Genomic DNA, 22,603 nt, shown 5'->3' with positions numbered 1-22,603 from the left:
ATGCCCCTGCGAGGGGCACAGTATGGCACTCTGCAGACAAGTCTATGTGCTCTGAACCTACTATGCTGGTGATTTGGCACAATATATAATCCTGTTAACATAAAATGTGTTACTGCTACTGCAAAAAGAGTGCCAGTGTCCCATGATTGGAAGCTGGTGGAGTCCAGCATGAAGCGTAACGTAAATGAGCACTGAAATAAAAATACATAAAAATAATTCTGAGCGGCCACCTCAGGGCTGCAGACCTCCTTATCTCCCAAGGTCTCCAGATTGCACACCCTGCATGTTCCATTCCCAGGCCTCTAGCCCAACCCTTATCACATCAGTTAAGGGAGCTAAAAATGGAGCCGCGTCCTGATTGGCTGCTGGATGGTATAAAACAGCTCCAGGATTCCTTGGCAGAATCCCACTCGAGACCGACCTGAAAGAGCAATGGCGTTCCTCTGGCTGCTGTCCTGCCTCGCCTTCGTTGGCGCTACCTACGGTAAGATCCCCTGATCCGTCACCCCAGGAATAGCTCCATCCAGGAGAAGCAGATTCCCGGAACATCTCCAGGGGCGCCCAGGAAGAGATTTTGGGGCAGCAGAAGGATCATGTGCGATACCCTGATGCCACGGGGCGTGTCTCTGCCCAGGCTTACCAGAGGCCCACACCGCCATTTGGCAAAACCAGTCTCAGGATTCTGTTGGAAAATAGGTCTGTCTCTACAGAGTAGACATGGACCATGGCTCTTAGCCCGGCGACCATTTAGAAAGGGGCCCAGATGTGTGCAGCACATACCCCTGCGCAGCTCATAAGATGCACCCGCAGCTTCTCCTGTATCTCCCACACATGCAGCTCACAAGGTTATTTTTCTGTACATCCCTTTTCAGTGTTAAGTGCATCTCTGGCGGTGGCCTTCAAGGGTCATAAAAGTAAGAGCCCATTCCGTGCTGTGAGGGCACTCGCAATGATCATTATTATCAGAGTGTAGGGCAACCAGTGCCGAGGGCAGTCTGCCCTCCTTCAAAGTAAGCAGAGCCACTGGGCACCAACACAATGGGAACCCATCACCTGTGCAACAAGGCTCTCGTTGGCTCTCCGCATGTGGGAGAGATCGCTTTCAAAAGCAGAGAACGGCACACTAGGCTGCCACCTGCATGTACCCAATAAATGTCACGCTTGCTGGCACTCGAGGTTATATTCCACTGCGAGGGGCAGGGCTGGGCCAGAGTTAGCCTAACTCCGACACGGAAAAAGCCAGGAGGAGGACTTGACGACACAACATATGTGGTAATTCCCTGTTCTAGGTCACAGCCATGCAAGTGGGCAATAAAGCCACTCCTGTTCCAGTGAGGAAGGGATGCCCTGCTGCCAGAGGCATGATCCGCTTCAATATCACTGGGGGCAACCGGTCTCCAGTATCAGTGAACAGTACCAGCAGCTAGCATTCACGGCACTGGTTTATAAGGTGTTGCCAGTACCATGTGTAGGTGCACCAGTACGGCTGTGGTTGGCGTTGTTCCAGTGCCATTGGACAGGGTTATTCTGGTACCATTAGGAAGGGATTTACAATTCCAGCAAGTGGCATATTTGCATTGATATAGGATTCGATTACTCTAGTACCAATGGGAAGGATTGTTCTAGTGCCAGTGGGTAGGATTGTCGTAGTACTAGTTGGTATGTCTAATCCATTACCAGTTGTTTAGGCCTGCCTCGTGGTCCACACAGAGGGGTGCTAAAAGACAAAATGGCCAGGAGTAGGGCCTATATAATCCTTTAGTACTCCCATGGCTACCACACTGGTACATTAATCTTGTAGAAAGGTCTGCATCCCAGGAAATGCCACACCTAAATTGCAGGTGCGAGCAGGCTACCTCACAAAAGACATGTAGGTTTATGGAGCCACCCTTGGACCAATATGGCGTGCTTAAAAAACACTGCTGGTCTGGCAGCTGTATGGCCTACTTGGACAGAACATCACAAAAGAGTTGCAGTGACTGGGGGACTTTGCCCAAGGTCCCTCTGATTACAGAAATAGTCAAGAAAAAACATTAGACCACCTCTCACCAACCTTTATGACATCCTTGGTCCTTTGTTGGATCTTTCATTTGAAGAATGGACCCTCGGGTTATGCTGCCTGGCTTTAGAAAAGCACATTACGTGTCACTATTGCTGGATGCATAGCCTTTGATAAACTGCATAACACTAATAACGCAGCTCAAGTTTATCAGTCTGGCTCACTTGCGTATTTACACTGCACCAATCTCCCTGGGGCTCATTCTGACTCACCGCAAAGATTGCCGTGCTTTATGGTATTCACAGGTCACCCTGCCCCTTTTCACACACCCTGAACCCCCATACATTTGATTGACCCTCAATATTTTTACATACATTTTATGTACCCCCAAAACTGTTGATATTAATTTGATAAGAACCTGAATATGGGCTAAAAATAGATGTATTGAACCCTATACATATAATACAACCCCAACATTTCAATTGAACCTCAAAAATGTTTAGATACATTTTATATTAATTTGAAATAAATTTGATATAAATTGAATACAACCACCAAATAGATGATGCAATTAACCCCCCTCTACATTTGATTGTACCCAAAGTGTTGGGGGTATGAAATGAGCTGCACTGGGATTAATTGCTGGGGTAGGAAATGTGTTGCACTTGGATGGATTTTTGGGGTAGGAAATGTGACGCACTAAAATGGATTTCTGGGGGTAGGAAATGTGTTGCACTTGGATGGATTGTTGGGGGTGGGAAAGGTGTTGCACCTAGATGGATTTTCAGGGGGGATGGGAATGGTGTTGCACTCTTTCGCTAGCCTGTCCATTTACACAGATGTTTATGATGATATCACGTCCCCAGGGCTCTGAAGATCATAGGAAGAACCAGCGAAACGCGCCCTGAAGTCCTTTGAGGACACACTATTTATTGCACCTCAAAGATGTATTAGGATTGCCCATTCTAAGCTTAATGGTCTGTCAGGATAGCTTCCCCCTGCCACCGGCCTTGGTACTAGTGGTAATTTGTGAAGGGTGGTCTATGTCGCTGTCTAAATTTCTAATTACTTATAAACGCACCACTCCGGTGGACACCAGCCACAGGCATGGTCCCTGCACACATCAGAATACAACAACGACTATGACAATTTCGGTCTCGCCAGTCACATAATTGTTTTGCCTACTTGCACTATATTACGCCTCAACACCTCTGCCATCAGTATGCAGCGATGACCCATGACAAATTCGGGCCAGCTCGACACATAACAAATCTCTTGCACTCATGCTCTCTCCTGACCTCACTCAACAGCCACTCACAAGCCTGACCTTGTGGGATGCTTTTTATGGGAGCCCAGCCAGCCCACCTAAGCCCTAAAGTGGTCGAATGCGCACACACCTTCTAGACCCACTCTGTGATTTCCCATATTTTGGACTTAGGTGCCGGAGGCCCACCACTAGCGCATTGAGACTATAATAATGGTAAAAGGCGCTAAATATATGTCAACTACAATATGTTAACACTGCTGAGTAGGGCTAGTCTGATGCCAGCAGTTGGGGTTGCACCACAAAAGTTAACAGGATTGTGCCTATATCGGTGGGCAAGCCTGCTCTAGTACCTGTTGACAGTAGTGTCCCTGCTTCAGTGGGTCGGGGAGTCCCTGCAAGCCACATGAGTATGACAGTTAGTGCTGTCCGTGTTTAAGTATGGATGGCCTCTGTGGTACTAGAATGCAGTCCCAGTACTGGTGGGGAGAGTTGCCCCTCTACAAGTGGCTAGTGTTGTTTCAGCTTTATTAGGCCTGACTTTAAGGTGGGGGCTCCTGTAGTTTATATCAGTTTACATTCAAAGAAATGCCAACCACCAGGGAATGGTCACATGGCGCAGGGGGGCATTCTGCAAGTGAGTAATGAGCCATGCCCGATTGCAACATGTTCTTATTCACTTTTGGGATAGACCATTCATGATGCATTTGTTCTCGTGAAGTACCTTCCAAAGTAAAGAAAAACATGTCAGTGATTGCTTTGCATCTTTGAGAGATGCCTATATTTAGCTAGAAAATTGAAGTTGCCTTTATAGGATAACATTTTTATTATTATTAGCTTTTTGAAGAACAATTGCAGCCTCAGCATGATCTTCCTGCGAAAATGTGGGTACACATATGTTCCACTTCTGTTTAACCGTGGAGTAAACATCCCCCAGTAAAAGAGAGCATGGGGTGCCTGGGCGCAGATGGTCAAGCAATGGTTTCCTGCTGCGCACCCTGTCTCTGGATCACACTGGCTTCCTCCACCCTCTGCTGCAGGGGGTACCTGAAGAGGCTCCTCGGCAAGAAACATCTCATCAATCCATGGTTGCTCCACTCAGCCCTACTTCTCGGCAGCTTCTCCCTCCCCACCCGTAACCCCCCTTCACCCCTCTATGCATCCCCAATGGCCCAGCGAGAGTGGGGCTGTACCCATCACAGGCCTAGAGGCAGCTCTCACATTTCCGCTGCATATTACAGTGGATGATTTGACCAGCTATGCCAATTGGCCAAAATGCCAGGTTTAGCGGAAGTGATATCACACACTCCATGACATCACAGGAATGGACACGACATGTCCTTTCAGCAAACTGAGGTGACTGGAGGCAAAGTCAAATGGCCCTTGACATGATGAAGTGGCATCACTGATTATTTAAAAAAAACTACGATAAAAGTGAACTAATAAAAAACAAATAGCTACTGAAACGGGCAAAATTCCTTTTAAGTTGCCAGCCATATTTGAACTAGTTTGCTGTTTTGAAATGCCGTGGGTGCAGTCATGATAGGCCAAGCGTACACCCCACCGAACCAGTCTCAGGAGGATAGCTGAGGGAAAAGCTTGGAAGCAAGACAACATGGAGCAACATAGGTTCGATCGCGAGTCCGGGCTCAGAAACCTCTGGATATTAAGCGCGTTATAAATAACCTACCGAACCATCATGGGCATAGGTGCGCTGTCTCTATATGCCACGACAGCCTCATGGGCCAAGTTTCTGCCATCTTATGCCAGTACTGTCCTTGCCTGCCAGCTGTATTCATCATATGTGAAGTACAGCCTCCAATGCGAGGCTGCTGCCATTGCCCTCCAAGCGCAGCCCCCTGAAGCCCCTCTATCTCGGGATTAGAGATCACATGTCAGGTTCATCCTCACAGGCAGTGGCAGGGCCAGCATATGCCAAGTGCAGCCTTAATGCCCCAGTAATGCCATGCTGTGCCCGAATACTGCCCGCGTTTCCCAGGTAAGCAGAGTGATCATAAGTTGCAGATGTTCAGGCGCTGCCAACATGACTCTTAAAACGCCCACTCCTGTGCCCACAAGATATTTTGAAGTGCTTCAACAGCTGGGGAATAAGGCCAGGAGCGAACTGCTCTACATGGTCGCCAAACGCTTGCATGTTATTTTGGGGGAATGCAAGAACTGGGATACTGTTTGTATTGTATTTTATTGTCGTCATTTACATGGTGCCATTTTCCCATGTGTATGGCCTCAATGCGCTTTGTGGTTGGAACGCCTTCGGGGACCGAAGTCCAGGGATCAGAAAGTTCTAAGAGGAGGCTTAAGATGCGTATGTGCGTTTGGCCAAGATTAGGAGTTAGGAGGACAGCCCAAGAGGTCAGGCACGTGGGCGGGTGCATTGGGAGGCCACGACAGAGTGCTAGGACAGGAGACTCGATATGTATCCACCGAGACCGACTTTTGACATAGGTTGTGGCTGTATTCTAACGGCAGAGGCGTTGAGGTAAGTCTTGCTGAAAACACACAATGACCTCAGTTTCCATCTGTATCTGTGCAGCTTCCATCTTTGTGGAATGCAGCTTCAGGCAACTGCAGGTCCAGTAAATAAATCATAGGTCCATAGTAGATAACATAACATATCTATAGGGACTAGGAGGGTTGCAAGGACTGCTTACTGCTTTAGTGGTCTTATCGTTTGGGTCAGAGGCAATGTTCGGGGTCTGGCAGAAACCCCGAAATGTGAAGTCAGCCCTACAAAGAATTTGGTTATAATTGAACTCTTGTTACTATCCCGGATGGGAGCGATGCAATTTAGCTTTCCTTTGTGCAGTGATGCAGTAAATATTCCAGCATGAGTTTGGCATCTCAAGTGTACTTGCTGCCTTCACATTTTCTTGGGTGTAACTGACTGTGGAAACATACTGTGTGTCATGTATGAATATAATGTCTCTAGCCATTGGTCCCATTATTCATCCTGACACCCCCTTCAAAAGAAGAAGCCCCTGAGACCTCTAGCCCAGGGGTTGCCAAGGTGCTGCCAGGGGCCAAAGTGAGATTCTGGGGCTATCATCTTGCACCATATTTTTCACAGTTTTCTAACTCACTGCAACATTGAAATTGTTGGCGATTGCCAAATTACAGTAGCTGACGTTGATCAATTGTCTTTCTTGACCCCAGGCTGCGGTGTTCCCGCCATCAAGCCCGTTCTCACCGGCTATGCCAGAATTGTGAACGGCGAGGATGCCGTGCCCGGATCATGGCCCTGGCAAGTGTCACTGCAGGTAAGCACCAACACACTCAGTGATTCTGGTGCGTGCTTCTAGGCGGCTGACTAGGGTGCCACCAGCATGGAAGCATGAGATGATGCTTGCAATATGCACTTTATAAGAAAAATAACTATCTCAGTTAATCTCAAGAATTAGAAGCCATGGACTTTGCTAAGCACACAATGACAGAGGCGGGTGGGAGGGCTTGACTATGTCTGATCACCGATGCGCATTGCTAACCATCTTCTCTTCCCTGTAGGACAGCACCGGATTCCACTTCTGCGGTGGTTCACTGATCAGTGAAGAATGGGTGGTGACCGCAGCCCACTGCAATGTCCGGTAAGTGGACTCTTACCCCTATTAGTATCCGCTCCAGCTCAGACTGCGCTCCTTCTCTGATCCCACATCAGGTGCCAATTCTAGGACGCAAATGAGCTCGTGGGTCGCCCAACAATGTGAGCAAAAACCTTGCCCTACAATATGTGCACTTCCTGGGAGGGCTTTACCCAGTAACGTTGTGGCCTAGGTCCTCTCCAGGGCTCTTGCAGCAATTCCGTACTCTACGATTACCATCTTGACCCAATAAAATCCCACAATGCAAATATTAACATATTTCCGCATGAGGACCGATGAATGGGTGGCATTTGCATAGAGAATTTCCCTCTCGCTGGCAGACAGGGCAATGCCAGAGTTTACAGGATGAGCCCTACGACTGAAATATGTTAGATAGAGTTGATTGGCTGCAGCCTGCCATAGAAGCCCACGAGTTGCCCCTAATGATAGAAAAGGTAAAGACCGTCATGAAAAGGAATTACATTCGCCCAGGAGCTCCTACAGCATAGCTGAGCGCCCAAGAAGGCATCACCAGGGCAAGCGATGAGCTAGCCGACCATGGGTCATAGCCATGCTTCAGGATACAGGTAAGAAGAAGGTCTTCTCCCTTCATGGTGCTTAACCCCAAAGTACCGGATACTATTCAATCTCTCAGCATAGAAGGCACCCTCTTCAAGGTGATCAGTATTACAGTGACCACCCCTCTTACACCACTCCAATACACAGTCTCACTTGGATGCCAGGTAAACAAACTGTGGCCATATTGAGGTTCACAAACTTTTTCTGGGATCCATTGAAACTAAATCTTCCCTAAAATGACAACAGCAGGCAATCACTTCACACATGCATCAAAGTAAGCTTGTTGTGACGGTAAATCAGTTGGCAAGCTTGATAAAGCAGGGATTGGGTCATGTGCTTGTTTTATCACTTTATTGGTTTTGTGGGCACCACTTGCTCACACTCTGCCCACGGCAGGCTCGGTCATTGAAAGTCTTCTCATTTTCCTGTGCTGAACTAGGTCCAGCCAGTTCCATTTTGTTTTCGTTCCCTGCTGTGAAGCGCTATGTCAGGGGAGACTGTGGAAGGCTGTGCAGAAATTGACACGTGCTGTCTTCATGACCTTCCTCTCCCTTTGCAACACATGGTTGGATGGCTGTTACTGGTCGAAAGGTCACTTTTCTCTTACTCACCCTTTCTGCGATTCCTCCACAGAACCAGCCACCGCGTTATTCTGGGGGAATTCGATCACGGCTCTCCAAGTGAGGACATTCAAGTCATGACCATTGCTAAGGTAAGGGCTTGTGGTCACCCAATTTCCACTTCCGGAGCTGCCGGTCCTCTGGTTTGGTGTTGGGCACGTATGAGCGAGGCTTGGCTCCAGGCCTCTCTTGCCCCTAGAAGATCCCCATTGAGCATGTACCCTTAGATCTCTCCCTTGGAAGGGTCGACTACCAGCATTTGCGCTCTTGCCCGCACCCATCTGCCACCCATCCGAGCCAGGTTTCCTGTCCTCCATCCTGCCCCGCCAAGGCACAACTGGGTGATCTGGAGACAGGCGGTGGCCAAGACATTTATTAGAGAAAGCAAGAAATGCCCAGCAGGGTATGGAGACATTGCGAGCGCTGTGAGTAGGGCTCAAGTCAAAGGTACACACTGGTGGACGGAGTCCACCCCACTTATTTCATTGGGCACCTTGATACGCTCATTTCTGGTGACGTCACATACAATTGGTATGTTAATGGGTCCCACACTTTTATTTGTAGGACTTGACTCCTGGTTGGGAGGAATGTCTGGCTTGTGCGGTCCCTTGCTGAGCAAGCATAGAGTTTGTGCATAGTCAGAAGGCTCAGCAGCACCTTAGTAGAGGCTTGTTTTGGCTAATATAGGGTCATTGTTGGAACACATCAAAGGACAGGGTGAAAATAGAATGCATAGCGTGCACAGTACATGGTGGCGTGACTTTAGTGGGCAGCATGTACAATGCATGCATTTACTGCACAGTTAATGCAGTGCATGTATTTACTTTCAAAGCATCACAGTAAGGGAGACAGAGAGGGCAGGCAGAGGGGTGGAAGCAGGAAACAGGAAGCAGGAAAAAGGAAGCGGGACAGGACGCGTTGCCGGGCAAGGTGAGTTGGAGAGGGTAGAGGGCTGTGGGGAAGCGGGAGAGCAGGACGGGGTAAGGGGAATGGAGTGTGAGTTGGGGGGAGTGGCATGCGATGGTGACCAAGAGTAGCGGGCGGTTAAGGGCAAGAGAGGGAGAGTTTGGATGTGGAATCAGCAGGCGGGATGGGGTAAGGGAGGGGGACCCCCTTCCTGAGAGTAGCGGGCACACAAGAGGTTTGGGGAATGGGTGGGAGAGGGGAAAGACAGGTGGGTGTAGCGGTAAAGGGCGAGGCCCCTTCAAGCAAGGGATTGTTGTGGCACCAGAACGCCACGGATGAAAAGGCAGGGAGGGGAAGACCGGTGTGGCAAACAATGGCATGCTAAAGACATGGCATCCAGCACATTTAGGGGGTCATGGTAACACAAGATGGATTGGGATCTGGAGCAAAAATGGAAAAACACACCAGGCTTGTCCCATCACTTTAGAAAAGAAGTTATAAGATAGTTTTTCAGGGAATGCATCACGCGCCACTGCTAGCCCCAGTCCCTTTGTGCACCAATAGTTCCAGCTCTTGAAAGGTGTTCTGTTGCCCTCTAGTTAGTTAGGTTCGTACTTTTCACATATACAAAAAAAAGAGAAGGTATGGCAGCTTCAGGATGACATTAAATAGTTGTAATCTAGAGCTTCGAATTAGCTGTGGGATGAAAGACCCTGCAAATAACTTCAATACATGTTTGATAGATTGAGACTAATTCTTGCTTTGCTGCGGCTGATGTCCTGAAGCAGCAAACAGACCACTAAATCAGTAAAGGGATTGTTGATGACATTGAGCTGGTGCCACGAAGCCATCCAGACACCGAGATACTCATTCAGGTGGACTTGACATTATAATGTCCACGATTTGCCCCGAGGTTCCGCAATCCGCAATGCCAACATCTGGATGCAAGTGGCTGGCTTTCCCGAGCAGCCTTCTTGGCAAGCCCCAAAACCTTGCTGCACGTGGTCTATGCAGAGGTGATTGGTTCACAGTGACATAGACATCCAGATGAGAAATGCTCTCTTCCCCATCCTTCAGAAAGGCATCTGTGTCATGTCTGCCACTGGAGGAGGAGGTGACTTCTTTTGTATGAGGATAGTTCGGGCCCTAAAGATGGAAATGTAAAGTTGTATTCTCTTTTTTTTTCGTTTTTTGTTTATTGTGTTTAATTATAACAGAATTACAACCCCCCCCTTCCTAGCCTACGATTGACACAACTGTTTAATTGGAAAAACCATAGAGTCTTCAAGATATTCCCTGTACGCGTAGCCTTTGAGGGCTGTATTGTTCAGCATAATCACCCTGGGGAAAGTCCAAAATGGTTGACCATTCTGTCGTAAACCTGCTTTGTGCCCCTTGAATTGTGTACGTTACCCGCTCCATCGAGACAAATTCCCACCGTTTCTGAGACCACTCTAGTATTTGCAGAGGATCTACGGATCTCTTTTTTAATACATTTTTAAAATCTTTCTCTTCTCCTTCTCCCGTTGTCTCCCTGCTGCAGGTGTTCAAGCACCCCAAGTTCAGCATGTTCACCATCAAGAACGACATCAACCTCCTGAAGCTGGCCTCTCCTGCCACGCTCAATGCCCGCGTGTCCCCAGTGTGCATGGCAGACGTAACTGACAACTTCAACGGCGGCATGAGATGCGTCACCACCGGATGGGGCTTGACCGATTCCAGCGGTACGGCTAAGTAATGACTCTGTGGGTCTGGCGTGGGGGAAGCGCCTCAATATAGGAGTTTGCGTTCCATGACCGTAGAGACAGAGGCCGCTTCACATGACTCCATATTCGGCCACTCTGACAATACGTGAATACCAGCGGCGTCATCCTTTCACCCCACTAAACAGAGGACTCAGCGGAATGGGTTTAGATAGGAGGGCGGGAGGGCTGTTAAGGTATGGGGGAATCCCCCTATAAATAACAAAATGGAACTCCAGCTGCTTTGATAGTTGTTGGTGGCATTCGCAAGCCAGCATGATCACAAAGAACCCATGATTCTGAGGGGTGTGTGGGTTTCCACGGAGAATGATCCTCTCTTCCTGTATATCGGAGTGATGTTTGATTTTTCATTTTTTACTTGTATCATTGAGGTATTCAGCTGAAACAAAACTCCTTCACAGATGATATGTCCTCGTTCCACCACTGCCGCTGTTAAGGGTACAATTTTCCACCTCGTCCTAGAAAGAAGAGCTATTTCCTTTCCTCTGGTATCTGCCAGGGCCCCCACATTAAACACTGCCACGATAATGCCCTTTGCCATCACCAAGTATCTGGTGACCATCATTTGCCACAAACAGTGACAGACCAACTTTCCTCCTCTAGGCTCTGGGCACCATCTCTCCAGTCTCGAAGGCAGTGATAGTTCCTACCTCTGAGGTCAATCCATTACGAGGGCTTCTAGTTTCAGAAGTGTGAGACTCCTTCAGGATTTATTTTCGGCATATATGCCATTTGGCAAAGAAGGTTATGCACTGTTGCAACAGCTCAGTATAGTACTAGCCAGAGCTGGAGGTGAATCCTCCGACTTTCCCCCAAACCTGTGATTGGGCGGGCCGGTAATGTGGTCGTAATGCTTTTACCGCCACATTTTTACTGCACTGCCCAACTCCTGATCAGGCCCTGAGTGCCCGCCTCCAATGACATACATGCAACACTTATGGTTTCCCTTATAGACAGGCCCATGTTGTTCTCTGCACATATGTGCAAGTCCTACGACATAATTCCGCACTTGCTCATGAGACTGTTGGCCTCTGACAAACAGTTAGAGCCATGTCTCTTCTGCTCATTAACGCTTACTTCCAAATAGACACAGGTAGGGTGATGGACAGGCAGCTGCAGTTTCCTCAGCCACCACAAGGGGCATCAGTGGAACAACCGATGAAGGGACCTACATTTCTGAGACCATTGGCCTCTCAGTCCCTAAAACCGAGTATATTTACTGCGTGCACTTCTGCTGCACTGGAACCCGATTAACAAATGGGCCCTGTCAAAGACTGGATGAAAGGCCATCTTCCCACAGACAATGAATCGCTGAAGTGCTTAGAGTGCTGCTATAACACGAGGCGCTATGGAGAGGCATGAATCCTCCCACATGTGTGCCTGAGGATTACAGGGTGTGTTTTCAGACATATCTGAATGCAAAATTCAACACCCGTTCTAAGAGAACTCAATCTCTGATGTGCAACCAACCACTGCAAGTTGGTTAATGACACTAATTTAAGAAATATACGTATCCCTGGCAATGCCTCTAATGTATAAGTGACACAGTCTGATGCTTTCCTTATTACTAGGTGCTCGGGTATAATAAATGTTGATGTAAAGTGATGTGATGAAAATTACAAAGTGTTAAATAAAAAATAAAAAGGACCAACCCTTCGCTGACACCCCACTCCCTGCACTGAAAAGCTTCCACTAGGGTTGAGTACTTTTAGAGAGCTCTCCCGGCTCACAGAACTTTCAGAGATAACTGGCAACCTTGGTGATGTTTCTGTACTTTTGCAGCCAGCAAAACTCCAGAGAAGCTGCAACAGGTGGCCCTCCCGCTCCTGACCAACACTGAATGCAAGAACTACTGGGGCAACAAGATCGCCGATGTCATGGTCTGCGCTGGAGCTGCCGGGGCTTCCTCCTGCATGGTGATCCATCTTTCAATCCATTTACCATGCTCGCTTGATTGTTGTGAGGTGTCCATTTACCATGCTCGCTCGATGGTTGTGAGGTGTCCATTTACCATGCTCGCTCGATGGTTGTGAGGTGTCCATTTACCATGCTCGCTTGATGGTTGTGCGGTGTCCATTTACCTAATTCGTTTGATGATTGTGAGGTGTCCATTTACCTAGATAGCTGGATGGTTGTGAGGTGTCCATTTACCTAGCTCGCTTGATGGGTGTGAGGTGTCCATTTACCTAGATAGCTGGATGGTTGTGAGGTGTCCATTTACCTAGCTCACTTGATCTTTTTGAGGTGTCCATTTACCTAGATAGCTAGATGGTTCTTAGGTGTCCATTTACCTAGCTCACTCGATGGTTGCGAGGTGTCTATTTACCTAGCTCACTGGATGGTTGAGAGGCATCCATTTACCTGGCTCACTGCATGGTTGTAAAGTGTCCATTTACCTTGCTCGCTGGATGGTTGGGAGGCGCCCATTTACCTAGCTCACTGGATGGTTGTGAGGAGTCCATTTACTTAGCTCGCTGGATGGTTGTGAAGTGTCCATTTACCTAGCTCACTGAATGTTTGTGAAGTGCCCATTTACCTAGCTCACTATTTGGTTGGGAGGTGTCCAATTACCTAACTCACTGGATGTTTGTGAAGTGTTCATTTACCTAGCTCACTTGATTGTTGGAAGGTGTCCATTTACCTAGCTCACTGGATAGTTGTGAAGTGTCCATTTACCTAGCTCACTGGATGGTTGGCAGGTGTCCAATTACCTAGCTCACTGGATGGTTGTGAAGTGTCCATTTACCTAGCTCACTTGACAGTTGTGAAGTGTCCATTTACCTAGCTCACTGGATGGTTGGGAGGTGTCAAATTACTTAGCTCACTGGATGGTTGTGAAGTGTCCATTTACCTAGCTCACTTGATAGTTGTGAAGTGTCCATTTACCTAGCTCACTTGACAGTTGTGAAGTGTCCATTTACCTAGCTCACTGGATGGTTGGGAGGTGTCGAATTACTTAGCTCACTGGATGGTTGTGAAGTGTCCATTTACCTAGTTCACTTGATAGTTGTGAAGTGTCCATTTACCTAGCTCACTGGATGGTTGGGAGGTGTCGAATTACCTAGCGCACTGAATGGCTTGCGAAGTGTCTATTTACCTACCTCACTGAATAGGTGTGTAGTGTCCATTTATCTAGCTCACTGGATGGTTGTGAAGTGCCCATTTACCTAGCTCACTGGATGGTTGGGAGGTGTCCATTTCCTGAGCTCACTGGATGGTCGTGAAGTCTCCATTTACCTAGCTCACTGGATCAATTGTAGGTGTCCATTTACCTAGCTCACTGGATGGTTATGACGTGTTCATTTACCTAGCTCACTGAATAATTGGGAGGTGTCCATTTACCTAGCTCACTGGACAGTTGTGAAGTATCCATTTACCTAGCTCACTGGATGGTTGTGAAGTGTCCATTTACCTAGCTCACTGGATGTTGGTAAAGTGTACATTTACCTAGCACACTGGAAGGTTGTGAAGTGTCCGTTTACCTCGCTCACTGGATGGTTGTGAAGTGTCCATTTACCTAGCTCACTGGATGGTTGGGAGGTGTCCCATTAACTAGCTCACTGGATCGTTGGGAGTTGTCCAATGACCTAGCTCACTGGATGGTTGGGAGGTGTCCAATTACCTAGCTCACTGGATGGTTGGGAGGTGTCCATTTACCTAGCTCACTGAATGTTTGTGAAGTGCCCATTTACCTAGCTCACTCAGTGGTTGGGAGGTGTCCAATTACCTAACTCACTGGATGTTTGTGAAGTGTTCATTTACCTAGTCACTTGATTGTTGGAAGGTGTCCATTTACCTAGCTCGCTGGATAGTTGTGAAGTGTCCATTTACCTAGCTCACTGGATGGTTTTGAAGTGTCCATTTACCTAGCTCACTGGATGCTTGGGAGGCATCAAATTACTTAGCTCACTGGATGGTTGTGAAGTGTCCATTTACCTAGCTCACTTGATAGTTGTGAAGTGTCCATTTACCTAGCTCACTGGATGGTTGGGAGGTGTCGAATGATCTAGCTCACTGGATGGCTTGCGAAGTGTCTATTTACCTAGCTCACTGAATAGGTGTGTAATGTCCATTTATCTAGCTCACTGGATGGTTGTGAAGTGTTCATTTACCTAGCTCACTTGATTGTTGGAAGGTGTCCATTTACCTAGCTCACTGGAAGGTTGTGAAGTGTCCATTTACCTAGCTCACTGGATGGTTGGGAGATGTCCAATTAACTAACTTACTGGATCGTTGGGAGATGTCCAATTACCTAGCTCACTGGATGGTTGGGAGGTGTCCAATTATCTAGCTCGGTATTACCCAAATTGTTTGTTTACAATTGTTTGAATGACACAATTGTTCGAATAATAGGGGTCCTAATTGACCTTCTGCACAATTGACTGTATGGTCATTTTAATATACCTAGCTCACTGAATGTTTGTGAAGTGCCCATTTACCTAGCTCACTATTTGGTTGGGAGGTGTCCAATTACCTAACTCACTGGATGGTTGTGAAGTCTCCATTTACCTAGCTCACTGGATCAATTGTAGGTGTGAATTTACCTAGCTCACTGAATAATTGGGAGGTGCCCATTTACCTAGCTCACTGGACAGTTGTGAAGTATCCATTTACCTAGCTCACTGGATGGTTGTGAAGTGTCCATTTACCTAGCTCACTGGATGTTGGTAAAGTGTCCATTTACCTAGCTCACTGGAAGGTTGTAAAGTGTCCATTTACCTCGCTCACTGGATGGTTGTGAAGTGTCCATTTACCTAGCTCACTGGATGGTTGGGAGGTGTCCTATTAACTAGCTCACTGGATCGTTGGGAGATGTCCAATGACCTAGCTCACTGGATGGTTGGGAGGTGTCCAATTACCTAGCTCACTGGATGGTTGGGAGGTGTCCATTTACCTAGCTCACTGAATGTTTGTGAAGTGCCCATTTACCTCGCTCACTCGGTGGTTGGGAGGTGTCCAATTACCTAACTCACTGGATGTTTGTGAAGTGTTCATTTACCTAGCTCACTTGATTGTTGGAAGGTGTCCATTTACCTAGCTCGCTGGATAGTTGTGAAGTGTCCATTTACCTAGCTCACTGGATGGTTGTGAAGTGTCCATTTACCTAGCTCACTGGATGGTTGGGAGGCATCAAATTACTTAGCTCACTGGATGGTTGTGAAGTGTCCATTTACCTAGCTCACTTGATAGTTGTGAAGTGTCCATTTACCTAGCTCACTGGATGGTTGGGAGGTGTCGAATTACCTAGCTCACTGGATGGCTTGCGAAGTGTCTATTTACCTAGCTCACTGAATAGGTGTGTAATGTCCATTTATCTAGCTCACTGGATGGTTGTGAAGTGTTCATTTACCTAGCTCACTTGATTGTTGGAAGGTGCCCATTTACCTAGCTCGCTGGATAGTTGTGAAGTGTCCATTTACCTAGCTCACTGGATGATTGTGAAGTGTCTATTTACCTAGCTCACTGAATAGGTGTGTAGTGTCCATTTATCTAGCTCACTGGATGGTTGTGAAGTGTCCATTTACCTAGCTCACTTGATTGTTGGAAGGTGCCCATTTACCTAGCTCACTGGATGGTTGGGAGGTGTCGAATTACCTAGCTCACTGGATGGCTTGCGAAGTGTCTATTTACCTAGCTCACTGAATAGGTGTGTAGTGTCCATTTATCTAGCTCACTGGATGGTTGTGAAGTGTCCATTTACCTAGCTCACTGGATGGTGTGGAGGTGTACATTTACTGAGCTCACTGGATGGTTGTGAAGTCTCCATTTACCTAGCTCACTGGATCAATTGTAGCTGTCCATTTACCTAGCTCACTGGATGGTTATGAAGTGTTCATTTACCTAGCTCACTGAATAATTGGGAGGTGTCCATTTACCTAGCTCACTGGATGGTTGGGAGGTATCCATTTACCTAGCTCACTGGATGGTTGTGAAGTGTCCATTTACCTTGCTTGCTCAATGTTTGAGGATCCATCATTTGCATTTGTCTGCTGAATCTTTCTGGCATCACAGTCCATCTCCATCCTTTGCCAGATCACGTAACCAGAGCCTCAGTATTTGTTTCTAAGGTAATCAATTGATCCACCCACGGATAAACGCTTAATTCCTCAGTGTATTCAATCTTTCAGGGCTATATCTCCAGCCAACACATAATGCTCCATGCATCTGGGGCATTATGTGTTGGCTGGAGCTAGATAGGTACACTCATTCAATAATGTACTTGTCAACCCACATTCAAGCCCACCCACCCACCCATCCACGTTATAACTTATTAAGTGATTTATCCCACCCTTCAAAATGCTCACCCATTCACCCCGCACCCACTCATTCAATCGTGTATCTCTTTACCTCAAACCCATAACCCCAGTTGTTAAATCACACACCCATATTGCCACCAACATATTTAATAATCGAACCTCCTGTGTGTCTGTTCGCCAACCTATCATATACCCACAATTCAGTTAGGTACCTGTCTGCCTACCCATCGGCCCATTCAAATATTCACTCATTCAATCATGTATACCTCTGCCCAGCCCTAACCCGGCCCTTCTATCTGCATGCCATTATACAGTAATTCTCTGTCTAACTCCCAGAAAACCCGTACATCCTAGCAAATACCCTCTCATTTGCCAACCCGAAACGCACATTTTCCCATCCACCCACTCATCCAATCATTAGTCCGTCTGCACTCAAACCCAAATATTCATCCACATTCACAGCCATTTAAGCTTATCAATCTGCCCACCCAGGAACTCATTCCTTCGCACCATTACCCACTCACAATCCCACCTTGAACACCATGCCACTCGCCCATTCATCCATCCGTACGTCCATCCTTCCTCTACTTGAGGGCGTGTTTGTCAATGCTCCCATCCAGGCTCTGAACTGAGATATGCGGCTTGGACCATTGGCATTCTGATTGCTGAACAAGCGGTGCACAGATGTCAGCCAGACTGAGTTAATGGTGCCTCTGGTCCCGCTACTGAAGCAGATTTTAGGCAAAGTGGTTGAGTAGCCGGTGAAGATACACTCAGAGCTGTAGGTGCCGGCTGCCGGCAGATCTTGGCATGCTTATTCCTCCTCCTGGGTTCCTCTTCTCCTTTCCTTTTCTCTCCATCCACTGCATATAATACCCTTTCTTATACACTCGGAGGTGATCCTTAGATCACGATTGGGTATTAAATGTCCCCTATTTCACTGCTATATACTCTAATCTTTAATATCAACGTGTGGCTACAATCACCTGTAAGTCACAAGGATCGTTTTTTGGCAACTCCACAGTGCACACATGCACACTCACACTCATACACCTTCTCTCCCTCACACTCTTTCCAAAACCCAGTGGTTGCAAAAAGTATTCAGAGGCATTAGGGAAGAGGCACTGTGGCGTGCTCATGTCCCAAGCAAATTTGAGTTCTCGTCATCAGTGACATCTCCTGACCGGTATCTCAGTGTGCTGCGGTGAGTGCACCAAGCCCTTAGTGTCCAATCAAATGAGAGTTCTCATAGAAAGATTGAATCTAAGAAGTGCACACGGCTAAGTAAAAACGTGCATTGATAGTGAAAATGATTGTGCCTTGGTTCTAGGGCGAACGCCCTCCACAGAGGGCTACAGGCAGACCTCCACTTGTCCTGAAGAAGGTGTCTTTTGTAGTTACAATTAGAAGCCAGTCCCACATGAGTTAATGCACTAGGACAACATGTGCTAAATACTCGATATTTGAATGCATCAGGGTACCATATTTCTATGGCACTGTTACATACGTATATCACAGGGGCTTGCACAGACCGAACCATATTTGAGGGCATTGCCAAGGAACAGGTATTCCTCAAAGCATAACGCCTTTATCAGACCTTTGGAATCACCAGTGATGTTTTTTTTTTAGGGCATCTTGGCTATGACTGCAAAATAGGACCTCAGTATTTAATGCAGCTGGACGTGCTCTGGCTTATCTTGTTTTAATTATCTTCCTTCGTGTCTGCTGTTGAGCACGTTCTTCTGTCTGTCCTGCGCCTTGACATAGATGTCTTTTGCAACTCCTGTGCTTCAAGCCATGGCATGGAAATGAAAGAAAGACTTTTGTCTGTCACCGCAGTGATGCGCCATCTAGTTGGTGTATTTTTCACAAGCAGGAAAACTGTGGATGTGACCTATTGATCACATTGTGATATTGCCCCTGACGCTCAAGCTATACTACCCATAGTTGCCCAGACACTTCCATAGGTACATCTAGTCCTTGCTTCTCACACTTCGTGAAGATTTCAAGCACACGTTTAACAATAATCACTTGCGAATACGTCCTTTTATGAGGGCATCTGGTCTGGTGTCAGTGTGTTGTATAGTATAAGTGTGAGAAAGCCGCTAACAAACATGAAGTGAAGCAGTTTCTTCTACCACAAGATGAGGTCCTCTAGCAGCGTGATCCAGGAATCCGAAAGGATAGTATCGTCTGTAAGAATAGGTTGATCTACAATAAATGAGATTGGAGTTGCGTATAACAGGACATAATGAGGATCTGATGTGTGTGTCAGGCTCACATGGAACGAGAGAAGAGGCGAGGTGTCTGTGGGCAGAGAAGGTCCAGCTGTAGGAGACAGGCAGTGTAGGGTGACTGGGATACAATTGATGAATAGAGAGTGGACTTGCTCTGGAAGCGAAAGCTGTATAGAAGAGTGATCATGAATTAGGGTCAAGGTATAGACAGTTGCATAGAAGCAGCAAGAAGGTGTAGGAAGGGTGGCACATTTTTCCATGAAGATGCACAAGTCCAGTGTTCTCCCTAAGGTCTGGGCAGAACTGAAAGTTTGGGGATTAACCTCCGATCACTGCTTTTTTTATGGTTTCTTTTATGTGTAGTTTGGTAACCAATTTAACAAGGTGATTGCTTGAAGGGTGGACTAGCTTGGGTGCTGGATTATTGTGGCCAATCTGCAACAGTAGAAGGGTAGAATGCGGGATGGGCACCCCCAGTTCTGATTGTGGCTGTGCAGGGTGTGCCAACCCTGATCCACTCAACTCTGTTGTTTCTCCCCCCATTCAGGGTGACTCTGGTGGCCCTCTCGTGTGCCAGCAGAATGGTGCCTGGACCCTGGTGGGCATCGTCTCCTGGGGAAGTGGCACCTGCTCCCCTCAGACTCCTGGAGTGTACGCCCGCGTCACCGAGCTCAGGGCTTGGGCTGATGAGATCATCGCTGCCAACTGAGTCCCGCAACACGCGACTTCTGGAAGACACGCCTGGAATGTGCTCGTGGATACCTAGGCGATACAGCAAAATGTTAAATAAATAAGTGAAACTTACTTCTGGTGTTCCTATTCATTCATTAAAGATTATGCAGAACTTTCTCCAAAGACCTATTTAAATCACACTGATGGTATAACAAACAGAGTTAACAAATGTACTGACATTAAAATCCAAAGACAGAGGTCATCCATATGACTGTTAGAGAAATCACAGTAAAATTAGATGCGCGGGTGGGTTTTGGGGTGAAACCAAAGAGCATACTAGGGTGCTAGGTGATCATGAAAGCGGCAGAAACCGGCACCCGTGATCCCTCTCCGTACTCATGAACCGCTTCCATAGCCGCTTGTGAAGTAAGTGGTGTTGGGAGGCCAACCTGGTGAACCACACTTGCAAATATGTAAGATGTTATCCCAATCCAAATACCTTTAACATCACAACCGAGTAACCTCGTACTATGATATAGGACCTCTAGTAAACCTAGAGTGCCACGTATATCATTCAAAACAGATGAAGGGACTTTGGGTAACCTCTCATTTAAGGTCAAGGTTGTTGTAAGTAAAGCACATTCACACCAGCAATACTGGACTGAAAAAGGCAGGTATGAGAGTATGGTTCTTTGGTATGCACTGAGCCACCTTTACAACTCTCTCATATGAATGCACAAGACTAGCACCATGAACAGCAGGTGAAATCTATAACATAGAAAATATAAGTAAATACTTGCAGGGTTGCAGGATTCATGCTGACGTATCCAGAAGCTGAATGCAAGATCGCTAGGAGGTCAGCATGGTGGTAACACTGATGGGTCGACGGTCTACATTTGAACATATCACCACTTGCATAAAAAAGATCACACCACTGTGTTGTACATGCAAGAACATGGGCTGGAGAGGGTAAGTCCAACTAAGATGAATGAAAAGATGCATGGGAGGGAAATATCCAAGAAAGGGAAATCATTCAAAAGTAAAAGTCTGCAGGGATATGCTAAGAGGGGATCACAGGCGACAAACCTGCAAGAGCCTACAACACCCCACTAAAGCTAATGGAGAAACTCGGGGCGCATTAATGGGTGAAGGAAACAGTCTGAAAACAAGCAGGGTGTGGGGGGATGATACAGTGAGTGTTGGACAGGATGTAACAGGAGGGCACCAGTAGGACTTGCACAGGATTGGGTAGCTCAGTGAAGTGAGTACTCGCCTCTGACATGGGGCCTGTCTGCACTTTGCCAGCATGAGTCCCGGCGGGCCCACTAAGACCATCACCCTTCGGCGATGCATACATTGAGGAATAATGGCAGCAATTATTACAGCATTTTGAAGAGGAATTAATCAGGTAAAAACAATGGTTTGTATTAAAATAAAATGTTGACTTCTACTAGCACACTTTAATTTGTGCCTGCTGTGAGAAACCGAGGGTATTCACACTTCTTTTCCCCTTGGATGCTCTGCTAAGGTGGCCAGGGAACGGCCATCGCCTTTGGATCCAGACCCTGGGGGTGGATCAGTGCGGGACAATCACCTTGGTGGATGGACTTTGTGAGTTGGGATTGGGATGCTCACAGGTGAGAGGCAGTATTTCCCTTTCCCTAATTACCAAACATCCTATTCTTTCCCAACCGTAGTGGGATATTGTGAATCTTACCCCGTCTCTCCCTGCCCAATATCGAAAACCACTGGGACGAGGAAGAAGACGAACAGAGCTACAAAGATTGCCCATAGGAACCAATGTACAATGGATTCCTATGGGCAATCTCCATTTTGTCCCGATAACGAGGCCAGGCAGGGTCAGGCCTCCCTTCTCAACCATTCCCACCTGAAACCTGTTCAAACTACCATACAGTATAAAAGACAGAGTAGAGAGGCACACTTGGAGCAAGCTGGGGATGCTGGAAGATGCAGAGAAGCCAGAGTTAGACCAATCGAGTTGGAGAGAACCTGGAAGACCTGGAGGAGGAAGAACTGCCCAGACACTGCACCTCTGAGTGCAGGGGAGGCTGTAGTGTGGAGTGGGAGCTGCGCCTTCAGGGAGCCAAACCAGGGGCAGCTGGGGTTGCCTGGCGGCACTCACATCAGAGCTCCTCCCCTGTGCGAAACAGGAGAACCCATGCCTATGAGTGGCAGGTCGTAGGACCCTGACCTCAGTCAAACATCCCCTTGTGCTCCTGCTGCTCCCAAACCGAAAGAATGCGGTTTTCGGGGAGCTGGTGAAGTGGAAGCAAAATACAAGGAAGTGCATTCTGGGACTGGAAGTCTAGAACCATTTCTTTTTGAAAACTGAGAGGGGTCCGAGCCCGGCTGTGGGAGACCCTTGTGTATGAACATTAGGGAGGGGTCAGAGAACCTAAAGAGCTTTTGAAAAGAAGTCGAGGACTCGGAGAGGACCCTGAAAGCCAGAGTGCAGAAAGAAGCCTTGAGAATCCGGAGGGGAATGTGGACCCGAGACGCTGACTCAGTGCTGGAGCGAGGCTGTGGCGTGGTTAGGGAGACATATCTCCAGGAAGCGGGTAGAAGGCAGGCTGCAAGCTGCTGGCGATGCCTTAAATGAAGGCGAAATAATATAGAACTGTGAACATGGCAACCAGTGAGTTTCCGAGAACGAAAGAAACAGGTGCGTGTAAGTGTCAAAGGAGGGATA

At 47.4% G+C, this 22,603-nt stretch overlaps 1 protein-coding gene across 1 annotated transcript; it reads left to right on the top strand.

The window, feature by feature from the left end:
* The first annotated feature begins 422 nt into the window (after nt 1-422).
* On the top strand, nt 423-20,025 carry LOC138567690 (chymotrypsinogen 2-like). The gene is made up of 7 exons (XM_069646176.1): nt 423-484; nt 6,438-6,541; nt 6,786-6,865; nt 8,072-8,150; nt 10,508-10,688; nt 12,510-12,643; nt 19,769-20,025. Exons 1-7 carry the CDS (start codon nt 433-435, stop codon nt 19,928-19,930), a joined length of 792 nt encoding a protein of 263 aa, XP_069502277.1. The 5' UTR covers nt 423-432; the 3' UTR covers nt 19,931-20,025.
* The last annotated feature ends 2,578 nt before the right edge of the window (nt 20,026-22,603 follow it).

This window comes from Ambystoma mexicanum, chromosome 1p (assembly GCF_040938575.1).
Source record: "Ambystoma mexicanum isolate Mex_15411 chromosome 1p, UKY_AmexF1_1, whole genome shotgun sequence".
Lineage (NCBI taxonomy): Eukaryota > Metazoa > Chordata > Amphibia > Caudata > Ambystomatidae > Ambystoma > Ambystoma mexicanum.
This window is presented reverse-complemented; position numbering and strand designations above follow the sequence as displayed.